At 41.8% G+C, this 13,976-nt stretch overlaps 1 protein-coding gene across 1 annotated transcript; it reads left to right on the forward strand.

Annotated features, from left to right (window-relative positions):
- The first annotated feature begins 7,132 nt into the window (after positions 1 to 7,132).
- On the forward strand, positions 7,133 to 12,870 carry LOC131255078 (ribonuclease 3-like). The gene is made up of 4 exons (XM_058255778.1): positions 7,133 to 7,288; positions 9,960 to 10,112; positions 10,714 to 10,906; positions 12,415 to 12,870. The coding sequence occupies exons 1-4, from the start codon at positions 7,187 to 7,189 to the stop codon at positions 12,717 to 12,719; spliced, it is 753 nt and encodes a 250-aa protein (XP_058111761.1). The 5' UTR covers positions 7,133 to 7,186; the 3' UTR covers positions 12,720 to 12,870.
- Positions 12,871 to 13,976: the final 1,106 nt, after the last annotated feature.

The raw sequence follows: 13,976 nt of genomic DNA on the forward strand, positions 1-13,976 counted from the left end.
GGATCCACATCATGTATGATGGGTTCTTTAAAAAGTTCGTATGTAACAAGTACGAACTAGTTCGCAGGTGAGTGTTTTCGTGTGTGTGTGTGTGTGTATTGCCTTATAACAATAAATGCGAGTGTACTGCCTTAAGGATTTTTTCTTTCAGCGTGATCCATTATCATAGTTTATCAGAAAAAATAGAAAATGAAAATATAAACCGAAAGTGTTCTTCTATTAATGATTTTTAAAATAACGACACTCACGATCGACTTAGGAACAACGATCCATTCGTTGTCCAATTGGGATCGAGTTCGATAGAGGAACTGTTGTGGTGTGCTGAATGAACATCTTTTCGTCGCTCGATCAGAACCGTACGTTGTGGTGAGACAACCAATAGAGGGTGGATCTTCAACAATCTATTCGTCACTTGATCAAAACGTGCCTTCGTGGTGAGATGACCGATGAACTAACAACTTGTTAGTGGTCTCAAACAAAACCGAGCACGTGACGAAATGGTAGTGAATCGATTATCCATTCGTCGTCTGGTGTGGATCAAACTTCATAGCGAGATGCCTAACGGAATCATCTAGCACATATCAGAAAATTCTCGTAGCCTTCCATTTGAAATTGAGAAATTTTCCTTGCGATCTAGTGGAATGTCGTGAATAAAGGATGGAGAGATAAATTAAAGACTAAAACTAGCTATGGGCCGCATGCTATGAGTAGTAATTGGGCTAAAATAAAATAAATAAATAAAAAGATAAATGTACATAGTACATGGAAAAATAAAGATGTGCTTGGTTGCATTGTCCCCAAGCCTGGAGCTCTCTTGTAGAGTGCTACTATTTATATAAGCTTCTAGGAGGCAATGACTTGGTGAATTCTTTAGCATTGTGAAGGATCTGGACGTTCGATTATGCAAATGTCCTTGATTGTTTAACGTAAGTGTAACCTATCGCATGCAACCACGTGTATTAGAAAATGATTATCGTATACATTGGCTGAAATTATCATGTCTTTGGACTCACGTGTCACGCCCCAAACTCGAAAATCGGGCTCACAAAATTTTCGATCACCGAATTCAGCGCTGACAGCCTTCATAGTACCCTCAGCTCCCGGCACCCATACACCAGGTTCAAATCCTGGGATCCTACAAGGAGGATTTCAAATATGATTTGATTCGTAATGAGCATAACCAACATAACCCACGAATAATAACTGCAAGAACACCATCATAAAATCCACTATGATTAAAAACTTTGAGTACAACGCATATGAAAGGAAAATACAAGATAATGAAAATAACAGAAACTCCAGAAGCTCGGCTGCACACTCCCACTACGACGAGGCTATGGCTGCATCCTGACATCACGTGTACCCATTAATCGTGCATAAGCTTATAGAAAGCTTAGAGGGCGGCTTAAGTGTGTGCGCAATATGAGCATGCTCAGAATGCAAGGTGAGAGTAAGGCGGAATCATGCTGATGAGTACATGAATGCAATTAGCTGTACCAAGGCTATACGCTGCAGGATATGAACGCTATCGGCCATATCAAGACCATGCGATGTGAGATGCAAATCAAGCATGTCAATCCTCATCCAAATCCACATATCAACACAACTCATCAAATATCAGTACAGTTCTCATTTTGGATCATAACCGGGGTTTAGTATACTCCAAATAGCACTGCCCCTTTCCCAGGTACGTAGTCCAAGTGAACGTAAGAAACCTCACTATCCGCCTGACCAATAGTCTGCCAATATCTATCCGGCACGTCGATAGCGAACTCATTCACGAACTGGTTAAACTCAGCCTAGTAATGCCCCCTACCCTCAAGCGAGTAAGACCACACCCCTTTCCAACCGACCACGACATAGTGGGAGACGCGACCTCCTGATATTCAGCCCTCGTGCGCTCATATATTCACTCTCGACGTTGGAGTCATCCTCTGGTACCATCGGGTTTAGGGATTTTCACTCAGGGACATCTATGGCGCCCTGATGTTAGAAACAATATTTTCGCTGTCCGATCCTGCCATCCACGATGTGCCTATGGAGGCCACAGCCCTGATGTCGCTAGGGCGTGCATTAATTATGTCATACAAATGCGAAGTACATGAATCACACTAACAGTCATGCAGCAATCCTGCGCGTACCGCGCGCTCATGTAGGGCAACTCCGCCTATCAAGGAGCCTATAAACAATCTGTCCGAAGGCATACACTACGATCAGTCACTCCTCATATCAAGCATACATATGATGTGTATAAGCATCTATCATGGATCTATACTAAACATGTTATATGGTGGTGGACTCTGTTCATAATGAAGATGGGCCTAGACAACCTACACACTGCAAGTATGGGCCTAACAATGGGCCCTAGGGAGAGTTATAATGCGAGCATTTAACCAACATTATCCTTACAATGTGGACGTCAAACTATCATTGCTCCCAAGGCATGGCTTGCCATGAACATCATTACATAACCATGGTGGAATCACATATTATAATGGGCCTTATGTACATCTCGTTGGGCCTCGACCCAAGGGCTCCAAATACATCAAATGGGCCGCATCACATGGGCCTTATATATATATCAAAGTAGGCCTCAATAACGGGCCACAAATACATCAAGATGAGCCTAATCACATGGGCCTTATATTTATACCAAGGTGGGCCTCAACGGACGGCCACAAATACATCAAGATGGGCCTAATCATATGGCCTTATATATATATGAATCATATCAAAAGATCAACTGGACCACACTCCAAATAACAATGGCGACAATGATTTCCACCATTAAAAAAATGCTACAAGGCCCACCATTATGTATTGTTTTGGGATCCGACCTATTCTTAAATTTTCATGGAGATAGATGAAGTGAAAGCAAAAAACATCAACTTGATCGGAATTACAGTGGCCCTTAAGAAGTTTTGAACGGTGAATGTCACTGTTCCCACTATTGTTAAGTGGTGGGGTCTACTTGAACTATAAATCCATCTCATTCTTTAGCTCATGCCATAAAATGAGCTTTCAAAATGGTTGGACGGCTTAGATGCAACACATGCGTCATGGTGGGTACCACCGTCCAGTGGTGTGGACGGTGAGGATAGGACACTTGCATCATTGGGTCCCACCAAATGGATGACGGTGTGGGCATACATACATAATCAGTGGGTCCCACATGGGGCCCACCATAATGTTTATCTGTCGTCCAATCTGTTGATAAGGTCACGCAGACCTGGATGCAGAGGAAAAACAAATTTCAGAATGATCCAAAACTTCTCTGACCCAAAAGGGTTTCAATGGCAGAGGGTTCAATCCCACTGTTTCCAGTGACGTGGGCCACCTAAGTCTTGTATATGGCAAATTTTTAGGGTGGCTTGCTGCCCTAAGGGGGGCCCACCAAATGCAAGGTGTTGATGTTCAACGCACATCATGGTGGGGCCCATGGCTGGGACCCACGTCCCTGCTTGCCCATCCGTCCACAGCAGCAGCGCAGGATACTGCTTTGCGTCAGCAGCAACAGCGCCTGCGGTTGCCTTATATTTTTATTATTATTATTTGGATTTTTCTAAGGTTTTTCTTAGGTGAGGCCCGCATCGTGAGGATCCACCCCGCCCAATAGCTCCTATGGTTCAAGACAAGCCAAACAAGCCCAATATTCGATATATTTTGGTGTATCGAAACATCAGGGCGGATTTCAATGGTAGACACACTGTTTTCTATGCTATGGCCCACCAGATACTTGGATTAACCTCATTTTTTAGCTCAATGCCTAAAATGATTTGGGAAATGGGATAGACGGCTTGGATTAAATGCATACATCAAGGTGGGGCCTGTATGAGTGGCCCTTTCCAAGAGCTTTGAACCAAAGCTAATATTTGTGTTCTCAGTTGACGTCCAACGTATAAAATACATGCTTCATGGTGGGGTCCATCCGGGTGGGCCACACGGCCACATCATCACATAAAATAGGGAAAAAAAGAAAGAGAGGGGGAGAGAGAGAGAGAGAGAGAGAGAGAGAGAGAGAGAGATAGAGAGAGAGAGACGGTGATGGAGGGGCCCCGCCACTATGGGCCCCTCATGATTACAACACATACATCAAGTGGGTCTCACACCAAGCGGCCCTTAAAATTGAAATTAACGGTAGATCACCCACCTATTGCACTCCTCCTTGATCCGTTGGACTCCTATGCTCCTTACCTTCACTTTTGATGGTGGTTGATGGATTTTTTATGGTGGGGATGAGAGATGAGAGGGTGGGCCACACTTGTTGATTTGGGAGAGCTTGGGAAGGTTTGGACGTGGGGTGTTGTTGCTTGGGAGGTTGTTTTTGAGAAATGAGGGAGAGAGAGGAGTGATGGGATGAAAATGTGATGGGTAGAATGATGGAGTTGTAAGAAAGGGATAGGTGGAGAGAGAGAGAGAGTTGACTTTGGGAATGGGAAGGGATGAGTTGCTTGTACTTGATTTGTATTTGACATTGATTGATTGATTAATTGATGGGATAAGCCATATAGATTCTCTCGAAATTCGCATGCGCAACGTTTTTCTCGAAATGAACGCGGGCCCATATCTTCTAGCTTGGGTATCGGGTCGATGTGTGAGTCACGACGTTGGAACCGTGGGGACGGCGCGGTCGCTAAGATACAAGTTTTAGGTTGAGCCAGCTTCGGTATGCAAGACTCGGCTTAGGATCGTGCACAAACGTTGGATACGAGTCGAGGATTGTCGGAATTCGACTGGAATGACCGTGGAAGCCTACGGAACGGTACGGATTAGGATACGGGTCTTACATCGCGAATTAGAAAATTGTAGAAATTTAACGTCACTTGGGTTTGACATCCATAGAGAATTATTTTTGGCAATGCTCTAACATTTAATACTAGATAGAAATCTCCTTTGATAGGATTCTGACATTTAATATTGAGAGAGAGAATCTTACTTTAACGAGACTTTTTTTTGTCATAGAGTTCTTTTTAATGGAATTTAGCATTTAATGCTCTCCGTCTAACCACACATGGCACAGCTCTAACTCCTCTTAAAATTTATCTAACCACATATGGCACGACTGTCATGTGGTGTCTTCTGCATCGTTTGATCTGTAAATGCTAGATCGGGTGTAAACAATAATAAAGTGTGCGAGTAGAATTTTGCTCGTCATTTAGTGTATAATGCCGACTAGTGGTAGCATCTAATTGACTTACATAAGTGTGGCAAAAAAGGATATAAAAAGAGCTACTTTGATGGACATGTAATATCCATATCATTCATATGCCCAGGCCCAAGTAATGTTAATTTGTCATCCAACTGTATATAAAATTACGCATACATTGATAAAAGTGAAACACAAAAATTAACTTGATCCAAAGGCAAACTTTTATGCCTGAAGCTATCAACGGTGGTCGTTCAAACCCCGAGTTACCTGAGCTTTGGACATGGCTCATTGGGAATAGATAGACCAGTGCACATGACATATATATATATATATATATATATATATATATATATATATATATATATATATATATATATATATATATATATATATATATATATATATGGGAAATGGTTCTATGCGGTTGGCCTCATGGGAACTTTCCATGAGGTCGAGCTGTGTGAGCCTTACCATAATGCGTGTCCAACATCAACACTGTACGTTTGATGGGTTCACTTTATGCCAAAAATCAGCCATATAAGGAACTCGGGTGGGTCATACCATCTAAAAGCACTTGGTGGGGCTCACCTAAAATTTGGATGTATCTTAAACTTGGTTTGACCTGTCATATAAGTGTGACACACATAATGGATGGGCTGGATTTGTGAACCATATCTCGTTGGGCCCAACAAATGATTATGAATGTTTTAATGGGAGGATAACCTCTCTCAACTTTTGTATATAGTGTGGCCCATACAAGTCATGGATTGACTTGATTTTTAAGCCCAAGGCCCACCATGGAATGGTGCATCTGACTGATGGAGTAGATGTTTGACATACATTATGGTGGGGCCCACACAGGACGACCTCATGGGAAGTTCCCACGAGGTTGACCACATATGTGTGTGTACATATACATATACATATGGCCCCATTTTTCGGTGTGGATTAGGTGAGACCCAGCCTCACCCAATATAATGCCCCACTTATTGATATATCTATTCGGTATCTATATGGTCTATCATTTTAGTGCATAATCCCAAAAATGAAGTGGATCTAATCATAGTTATATCATACCATAAGTAATAATGGTGTTTGATCATTAATGAGCCACAAAAGTTTTGAATCAAGTTGATATTAGTCTTCTCTCATCATCCAGGTCTTCCTCTGGGCTTACGTAAGCTTATCAAGAGATCGGATGAGGAATAAATACTACATAAATATTATGGTGCACCCTAAGAAACTTTTATTGGTAGTGATTGCATGTTCCACCTGATTACTGGATCGGCTTCATTTTTTAGATCATGAATGAACTTAAAATGATATAAAAACGTATGGACTGCGTGGATATAGTATCGGTACATCAAGGTGAGGTAAGGGCCCCACCGTCTTGGGTGAGGCCGGGGACTCAGCTAATCCCTACCCCAGTTTTTGCATCGAAAAAGCTTCTCCCCTTTTATTTAATCTGCGCCCAAACAAAATACTAGTCAACGTTAGCTTTGGGGTTGCTGCAATATATTAATAAATGTATTATAAGTAATGATGCTTATTTACAACGTTGAGTATTATTGTGAAAAAAATAATGGGTATACGTAATATAGTTACTACACGCCCCCATCTTCAAGCGCCAAACTCCAAACGCTTCACAAGTGCAGATTCTTCACATGTATTTGCACATCCTGACCGTTCATCAAAAGTTCCATCAGTGGATGTTTCCTATCCTAAAAAAATCAGTTCTTTCCACTAAAAATATGAGTCTATCATTTAAGTTGAATATGCACGGTTGGATATCGTTTCTCGAACTTCCCACTTGTTGTACAGGTGCCGCCCATCTCATAAATGGGTCATTCCAAACTTTTAGGCGAATCCTATCAACGGCTCAGATCTCTCAAAAATATGCCACGTCGCCAGATGTAACGCAATCATGTTTAACGTTTGAAGGTGGGGCATGTGTGGATAGCTCACACGATATTCACGTTTCACGGCTATAAATGAGATAGAAGAAAGCACCTTTCCCACTCAAACATCAGGAAAGAAATGGCACCTAGCATTCCATCAGCTGCTTTCATCGCGTCTATTCTCTTTTTCTCTGCGGCCACTGTAACTGCAGACTTCGATTTCTTCTATTATGTACTCATGGTACGTTTGTCTTCTCATGTTATTATCAGTGTCCACGTACACTCATTGTACCTCAGAAGCATGTGCAGTCCAATCTTCAGCCGTCCGTTTATGGACCGCACCTAGCCTGACTTGGTCACACGGGGGGCCTCATTTGCTCTAAATGAGAGTTATATGGAATAGACATGCATCAATCCAACATGTATGTCAGGTGGGCCGCCATATTTTGATCATGAATTCTAGATTATCAGTCCAATTCAATACTTAGGTGGGCAGACCATAGAGAATGGTCTAAAAACATAGCTAAAACTACTAATTCACTTGATGTGGACTATGTGAGTGTTATAATGCCCTGATTTTTGGTGAATCCATTCATCCAGTTGTCGGTCTTTAGATGAGTGGATTGGATGGAATATGGTCACCACCGTGGATTCCACACACAATTTTGATAGTTTAATGGTGGGACTTCCCATCTCAAGTGATTCTCATGGTGTAGCCTACTTGAGCATTGAATCGATCTGATTTTTGGGCCTCTGACCGAACACAGGGTGGTGCACCTGATGGACGGGGTGGATCTCATCCTCATGAACTTGTTCGGTCCACGTCAGTCAGGCAAGCGTTTTTCTGTAGGCGGGTCCGTAGGCGGAAATCTCTAGGCTGGTTGCAAACGGGCGCATGGCCTGGATGCAAATATGTGGATTCTCTCCCGTGGGATAGTTGGATATTAGTGTGCATTTGAGTTGTTCGTATACACCGAGTGCACCGAATGTCCGTGCGCCTGGCTTCGGTGCGCACATATCTCATACCATTAGGATGGTTAGTGGGAATCTACAACGTCTTAAAATTGAGATTTTCAAAAGTCCATTTTGAAATGAATTAGATGTTTGATAGGACAGCTCAACCACGTCCGTTGAATATTTGCACAGAAATAATCCAGTGGTCTCAGTGCATTGTAAGTTATAGTGCTCCTGGTTGCATTGGACTAAATGCACTGTCCAGTCTATAATCTTGGGCGTTTCATTAGCTGCAGCACATATTTTAAAAGCTGCTTTGGTAACATTAGAGCAGTCGGATAATCCAACTGGCAAAAAGGATGGACAGGATCGATCTACCTCACTTTTAGGTGGGCTTACTATGATATTTTTAAGAAATCCATTCAGTCCATCCAATTTTTCAGATCATCTAGGCGAGCGTCGCAGAGTCCAATCAAAAGAGAGATCTATGATGCAGTGGTCACCACCCATTCCACTTCCAACAGCAAAATGCTGCAATGGGAATAATTTATACGAACCTCTATCCGAGGATATGCACGACGTCCTGATAAGTGGGGCCCATGCACTTATTAGGTCCGATGAGATATTCCCAAAGACTTTCTGATTAAACAATTCCAGGTCCTAAAGTCGGTGGACCTCAAATGAATATCTTCCAGCTTGCAAGCTAAGGATGACAATATTTATAGTATTTATATTTTAAATATTATATTTATAATATAATATGTATATTTTAATATTAGGGGTCGTTTGGGCATGTGTAATATGTGTGTCACTGGAGTATTAAATTATTGGACACGTGACCCAACTAATAATATTCCAAAGCAACTAAATTATCAATTGCATCATTATAATTACTTTAATATGATAATCAGTGCCGTCCAAACCTTGTCCATTTAAATCAATGGTTAAAAATCATTAGTTAATCACTCAGACATGATCTTATGCTTGTGGCTTATTTGAGACTTGAAATTTCATCATTTTCTAGGAAAGTATATATTTTAGCGGGCTTATTACAATCATTTTATCAAACTTTACTTACATTCACTAATTAAATATATTAATATTGATTTAGTAATTAAATTCAAAACCCTGTAAATATATCATGCAACTTTGGATTAAAGTTGATTTCCAATTCATGGTGCCGAACACAGTAGGAAGATTTCAAATCGGTTCTGAATAACGGGCCTTCATTACTTACTAGCACAAGTTTTTGAGGAACTTACCTTAGGGCCTGTTTGGGCGGTAGCATTAGAAGGGATTAGGTGGGATGGGATTAAAGAAACATAATTATTACCCACGGCAGGGATTGTCCTCTGTTGCCATGGTGTAAGGTTAATGCCATGCTTTGTTGATAATACGGTGGAACATTGAATGGATATACCTACCAGCATTTGAAATTATTGATAATAACACACGTGTTATATCTAAACCGTTCATTTGTTTTGTAACCTCATTTTATGGCATGGACCTAAAAATGAGGTAGATCCAAAACTTATGTGGCCCCGAAGAAGTTTTCAACGGTAAATATTCAATCCCCGTTGTTTCTATGGTGGGGTCCACTTGAGCTTTATATTTACATGATTTTTTGGCCCATGCTCTAAAATAATCTCAATAAATGGGTGGACGGTGTGGATATAGCACACACATCATGGTGGGACCTACACAACTTGCTAACATTGAGTGAAATTGGCACGGGACCAATGCAATTCCATTTAGTGTTTGAGACTCAGCTGGAATGGTTTTGGGCTGAGTTTACCTTTTCAAAAACTAAGGTTACATTCACGTGAACAAATCAAAGCATGTATTTATACTTAATAATGTCAATTTGGGATTATTTGGTATAAATAAACAAACTTGGGTTATGACTCAGCCGTCTGTTTTTTTTTTTTTTTTTTGGGGCCGTTGGATTTATATTACAGTGGCCAGGAGCGTATTGTAAAAAAGAAGGATGCTGCCTTCCCACAACAGGTAAACCAGAGCTGGACTTTTTAATCAAGGGCATGTATCAGGCTAAAAATTCGGGAGCGCTCGTCCCAAAATGCAATATTCCTACTAAATTCTACATTAATGAGGTACGATTTTTCTACTTTGGTATCAGAGGCCATCCACGGCACACTTGCTAACGGGGAACGCATGTGTAGGATCTGGTCCACGCATTAGGTGGGCCACATCTGTACATTGGATGACTGGACAACTGTAGTCTACCTGATGACTGTACAAGCATTATTATCAGTGGTGGGCATGTCTTGCTGTGGCCCACCCGATAAATGGTCCAGATCTTGTTCAGGCGTTCTAAGTTATCACATGAGTACGTGTAGCCTCAAGAACCATATACAGAAAGCGGGTCCCCCTGGTTTAATGATCCAGACCGCTAATTTGATGGGGCAATCGACATGGCCCAGCTCGCCATTCAACAAAACAAAGTGGCCTTGTGCAAGATCCAAGCCACTCATCAGACGGTCACAATTGCCTAGTTCCATCAGGCCGTTCTGCACATCAGTTCGTACACGTGTACAAACTAAATAGACGGTTAATCTACAGGGGTGGTCCATCTGGCGATCAGAAGAGACTGATCTTATCAGAAAATGCATTAACCAGTGACAAAAAGCATATCCTAGTAGATATTCTTTTTTAAGCTTATGTTTTGTGGTTTTGATTGAAACCGTACAACAGGTTGGAAACCTTATCAGCGACATGTACGCGTATTGGCCGAACATCACGTGTCCAAGCAACAACGGTATGGCCGGCTGGAAAAGTCTGTGGGAGCCGTACGGTAATTGTAGCGGGCTGACCGAAAGGCAGTACTTTAACAGGACCTTGCAACTGCGGTCTACGGTCAATTTGCTCTCCAAGCTGAGAAGGGCAGGTAAGCTTTTTGCAATGCACCCACACATAAATTTTCTTACAGAAAGGATCCTCATCAACGGGCTGATCCCTACTGTTTATCTATGAGATACTACCATAGATGGAGCACCATGAAAAAAAGATAAAAAAATCAAGAACTCACCGTCCATAAAAAGTTGATTTAGAAACAACGGTCTGAAACCTTTGCATGAGGCAATCTTTGATCGGTTGAATTTTTGTCTGGTTCATATGGTGGGAGCTTCCAGATAAATGGTCTCGATATAAAGAGACCCAGCAGATTTGGCACGCATCTAGGGTCTCGGAAGCAGACTGCATGGTGTGTGATGTGTTTAGGTCACCAAGTTCTGTGGGCCTACCATGATGTATGTGTTATATTCACACTGGACATCCATCTTGCTAAATCATTTAGGCCAGTTTGGAATACTGTGTTAGAGTGAAACGGAAGGGATGTAATTAGATTTAAGGTAACGGGAGGACTTCCAGTGGTTGTCCAGGAATTCCGGTGGATTGGAAGAGCCTGGAATGATCTGGGTTTTCTGTCTGGATGGGTGATAGGATTCGCCCACCTCATCTGTAAACTAGTGAGAGTGTTAGGAAATGCAAGTATTTTTCAACGGTGGGCGTCTTTTGCACCACTGCTTCCTACGGTGTGGTCCACTGCAGACTTGAATCTACGTTTGTTTTGGTCCAATTCTCCGTAGCAAATGGACCTTATGTACAGACAGGGTATATCAAAGTTATACATCATGGCGGGCTGCCTGTGAGGCCGGTGGAGTTCACGAGGTGTTATGTGATGAAGTAGCATCCGGCCATCCAAACATACTATTGGATAGAAATTGAGATTAAATCTCATTTAATACATCTAGTTCTGTCCAATGCGTCGGGTCAAACATGCCCTTGGGGCTTAAGTCCAAAAATGAAGAAGATTTAAAGCTAAGTAGACCGCAACACAGAAAGCAATATAGACAATGATTTCCACCGTTGAAACCTTAGCCTGTTTAGATGCTCACGTAGACTTGGAAAAGGAGGAAAAACCAAATATCAGATTGATCCGGAACTTCTCTTAACCCCGAGAAGTTTTCAATGGCAAACGTTCAATCCCCGCTGCTTTCTATTGTGTGGTTCATTTGAGCTTTAAATCTGCCTCACTTGTAGGCTTATGCCGATGGATGGCGTAGATATAACATATAAATCATGGTGGGGGCCATAGAACTTGCTGACATCAACCACCACCTAAGTTGGTGGTGTGTGGCACATGCACGTGTGCTAATGATGACGATGCATCACATGTGCCATTGATACGGACGCGGTTTCAGCAGTGTCACGCACCTTGAACGAAAGAGCTCTGAAAATTAAGCCCGTTGAATGCAAGATATGTCACGACTATATATTATACAAATATGAGTTTAAATGATTTTTTATTCTCACAGTCCTTAGTTTTTTTATATTAATTGGCTGAAATTGTTCTAATGAAAATCCTCTCAATCTTTTACTACATGGGTTCCCTAGATATCCTGCCAAACGACAACGACTACAACCGAGATTATCTCCATGCCGCCATTAATGATGCAGTCGGAAAGAAAACGGCATTGAAATGCGTGGAGACGACGTCGTGGTGGATTATTAAAAAATCTCAGCTATCTGAGGTCTGGTTCTGTGTGGATAAGAGTGGTACCACAATCATCGATTGCCCAACCTATCCAAAGTCCACATGTGGGGACAAGGTCACATTCAGTAAATTCAGCTACGATATGTTGAAGGACGCTTCTTTATTTTTCAACCCCATCCAAATGCCCACGTCACTATCAGCATGATCTTGGCCGCTTATCACCGTGTCTTTCGTTGCTCTCCAGTGTTAGGAAATGCAGTGTGATGTTGGATTTTCTAGTGTAAGCTTTGTTGTATGCACCGTGTATGCTTAATCTTGTTAGTCCATGGAATAAAATAAAAATTAGAAGGGACCTATGGCCTGCTTTCTTTTCTTTTCCCATATATATATAAAAGTCCCGGTCTCCTGCGCACCGTGCCGCACGGAGCTTAGATACGAGCTCCTGTTGGAGCCGTTGGATACAAAACATTGGCTGGGATTTAGCAGCCGTACAGCAGGAGACTATCTGTAGAGAAGACTTTCAGACGCACCACGCCGTCCTTCTGAATTGACGTCTCCAAGTTCTGTGGGCTACACCGTGATGTGTGTTTTGTATCTACACCGTCCATCCATTTGGAAAGACCATATTAGGGCATGATCCAAAAAATGAATAAGATCCAAAGTTCGAGAGGACCCCACTACAAAAAATAGAGGGGAGAGTGACGTCCACCATTAAAAGGTTATGAGGGCCACGACAGGGTTTGTTCCGACAAATATTTGTGATTTAATTCTTTGGATGGTGGGGCCACGGTTAGGATCGCACCCACCATTTGTGTGTGTGTGTGTGTATATAGGGAGTGTGATTCATTCAACTCATTTGGATGCATGGGTGGTCCAATCATTGATCGTGATAATTACACTAGTTGGACGATCGGCGGTTTAATATAGAAAAGCCCTTTTGTTGTGACCGTCCATGATGATTAGGATCATCTGATTAGAGCATTTTGTGGACAATCATGGTGGGACCCTTCAGATGGACAATCCAGATTGATGAAGCAGCAATGGGTTTTCTTCATTTAAGGTCGGTCGGTATAGCCCTACCATCTAAATGCAAGCACACGGGCTAAAAGAGCATAGGTGTGTGAGTAAGCTTTCAGGTTTCACCGCACTGACTAGATCTTGCTAAAAGAAATTAGGACTACCCATTTAACAGGTTATAGATTAGATAATTAGTTTTATTTTTAAATTCCCAATCAGTGTGATTTTGATATGGTGCCCAATGAAATATGAGCTGGAGTTGACGGTCCATATCGATTGATTGGACTTTCTAGTTGTTCATCTAGGTGACCCTTTTACCCATGTTCTGAAATATGATAAAACATGGAATATGTTATGTTTCATGTGTGCAGAATCTTCTCAGTGCTGTTCTCTTTTGTTTTCTTTTGTTTGTATAGTATAACCATTTGCAAACACCATCCTGGCA

Source organism: Magnolia sinica, chromosome 1 (genome assembly GCF_029962835.1).
Source record: "Magnolia sinica isolate HGM2019 chromosome 1, MsV1, whole genome shotgun sequence".
Taxonomy (NCBI): Eukaryota; Viridiplantae; Streptophyta; class Magnoliopsida; order Magnoliales; family Magnoliaceae; genus Magnolia; species Magnolia sinica.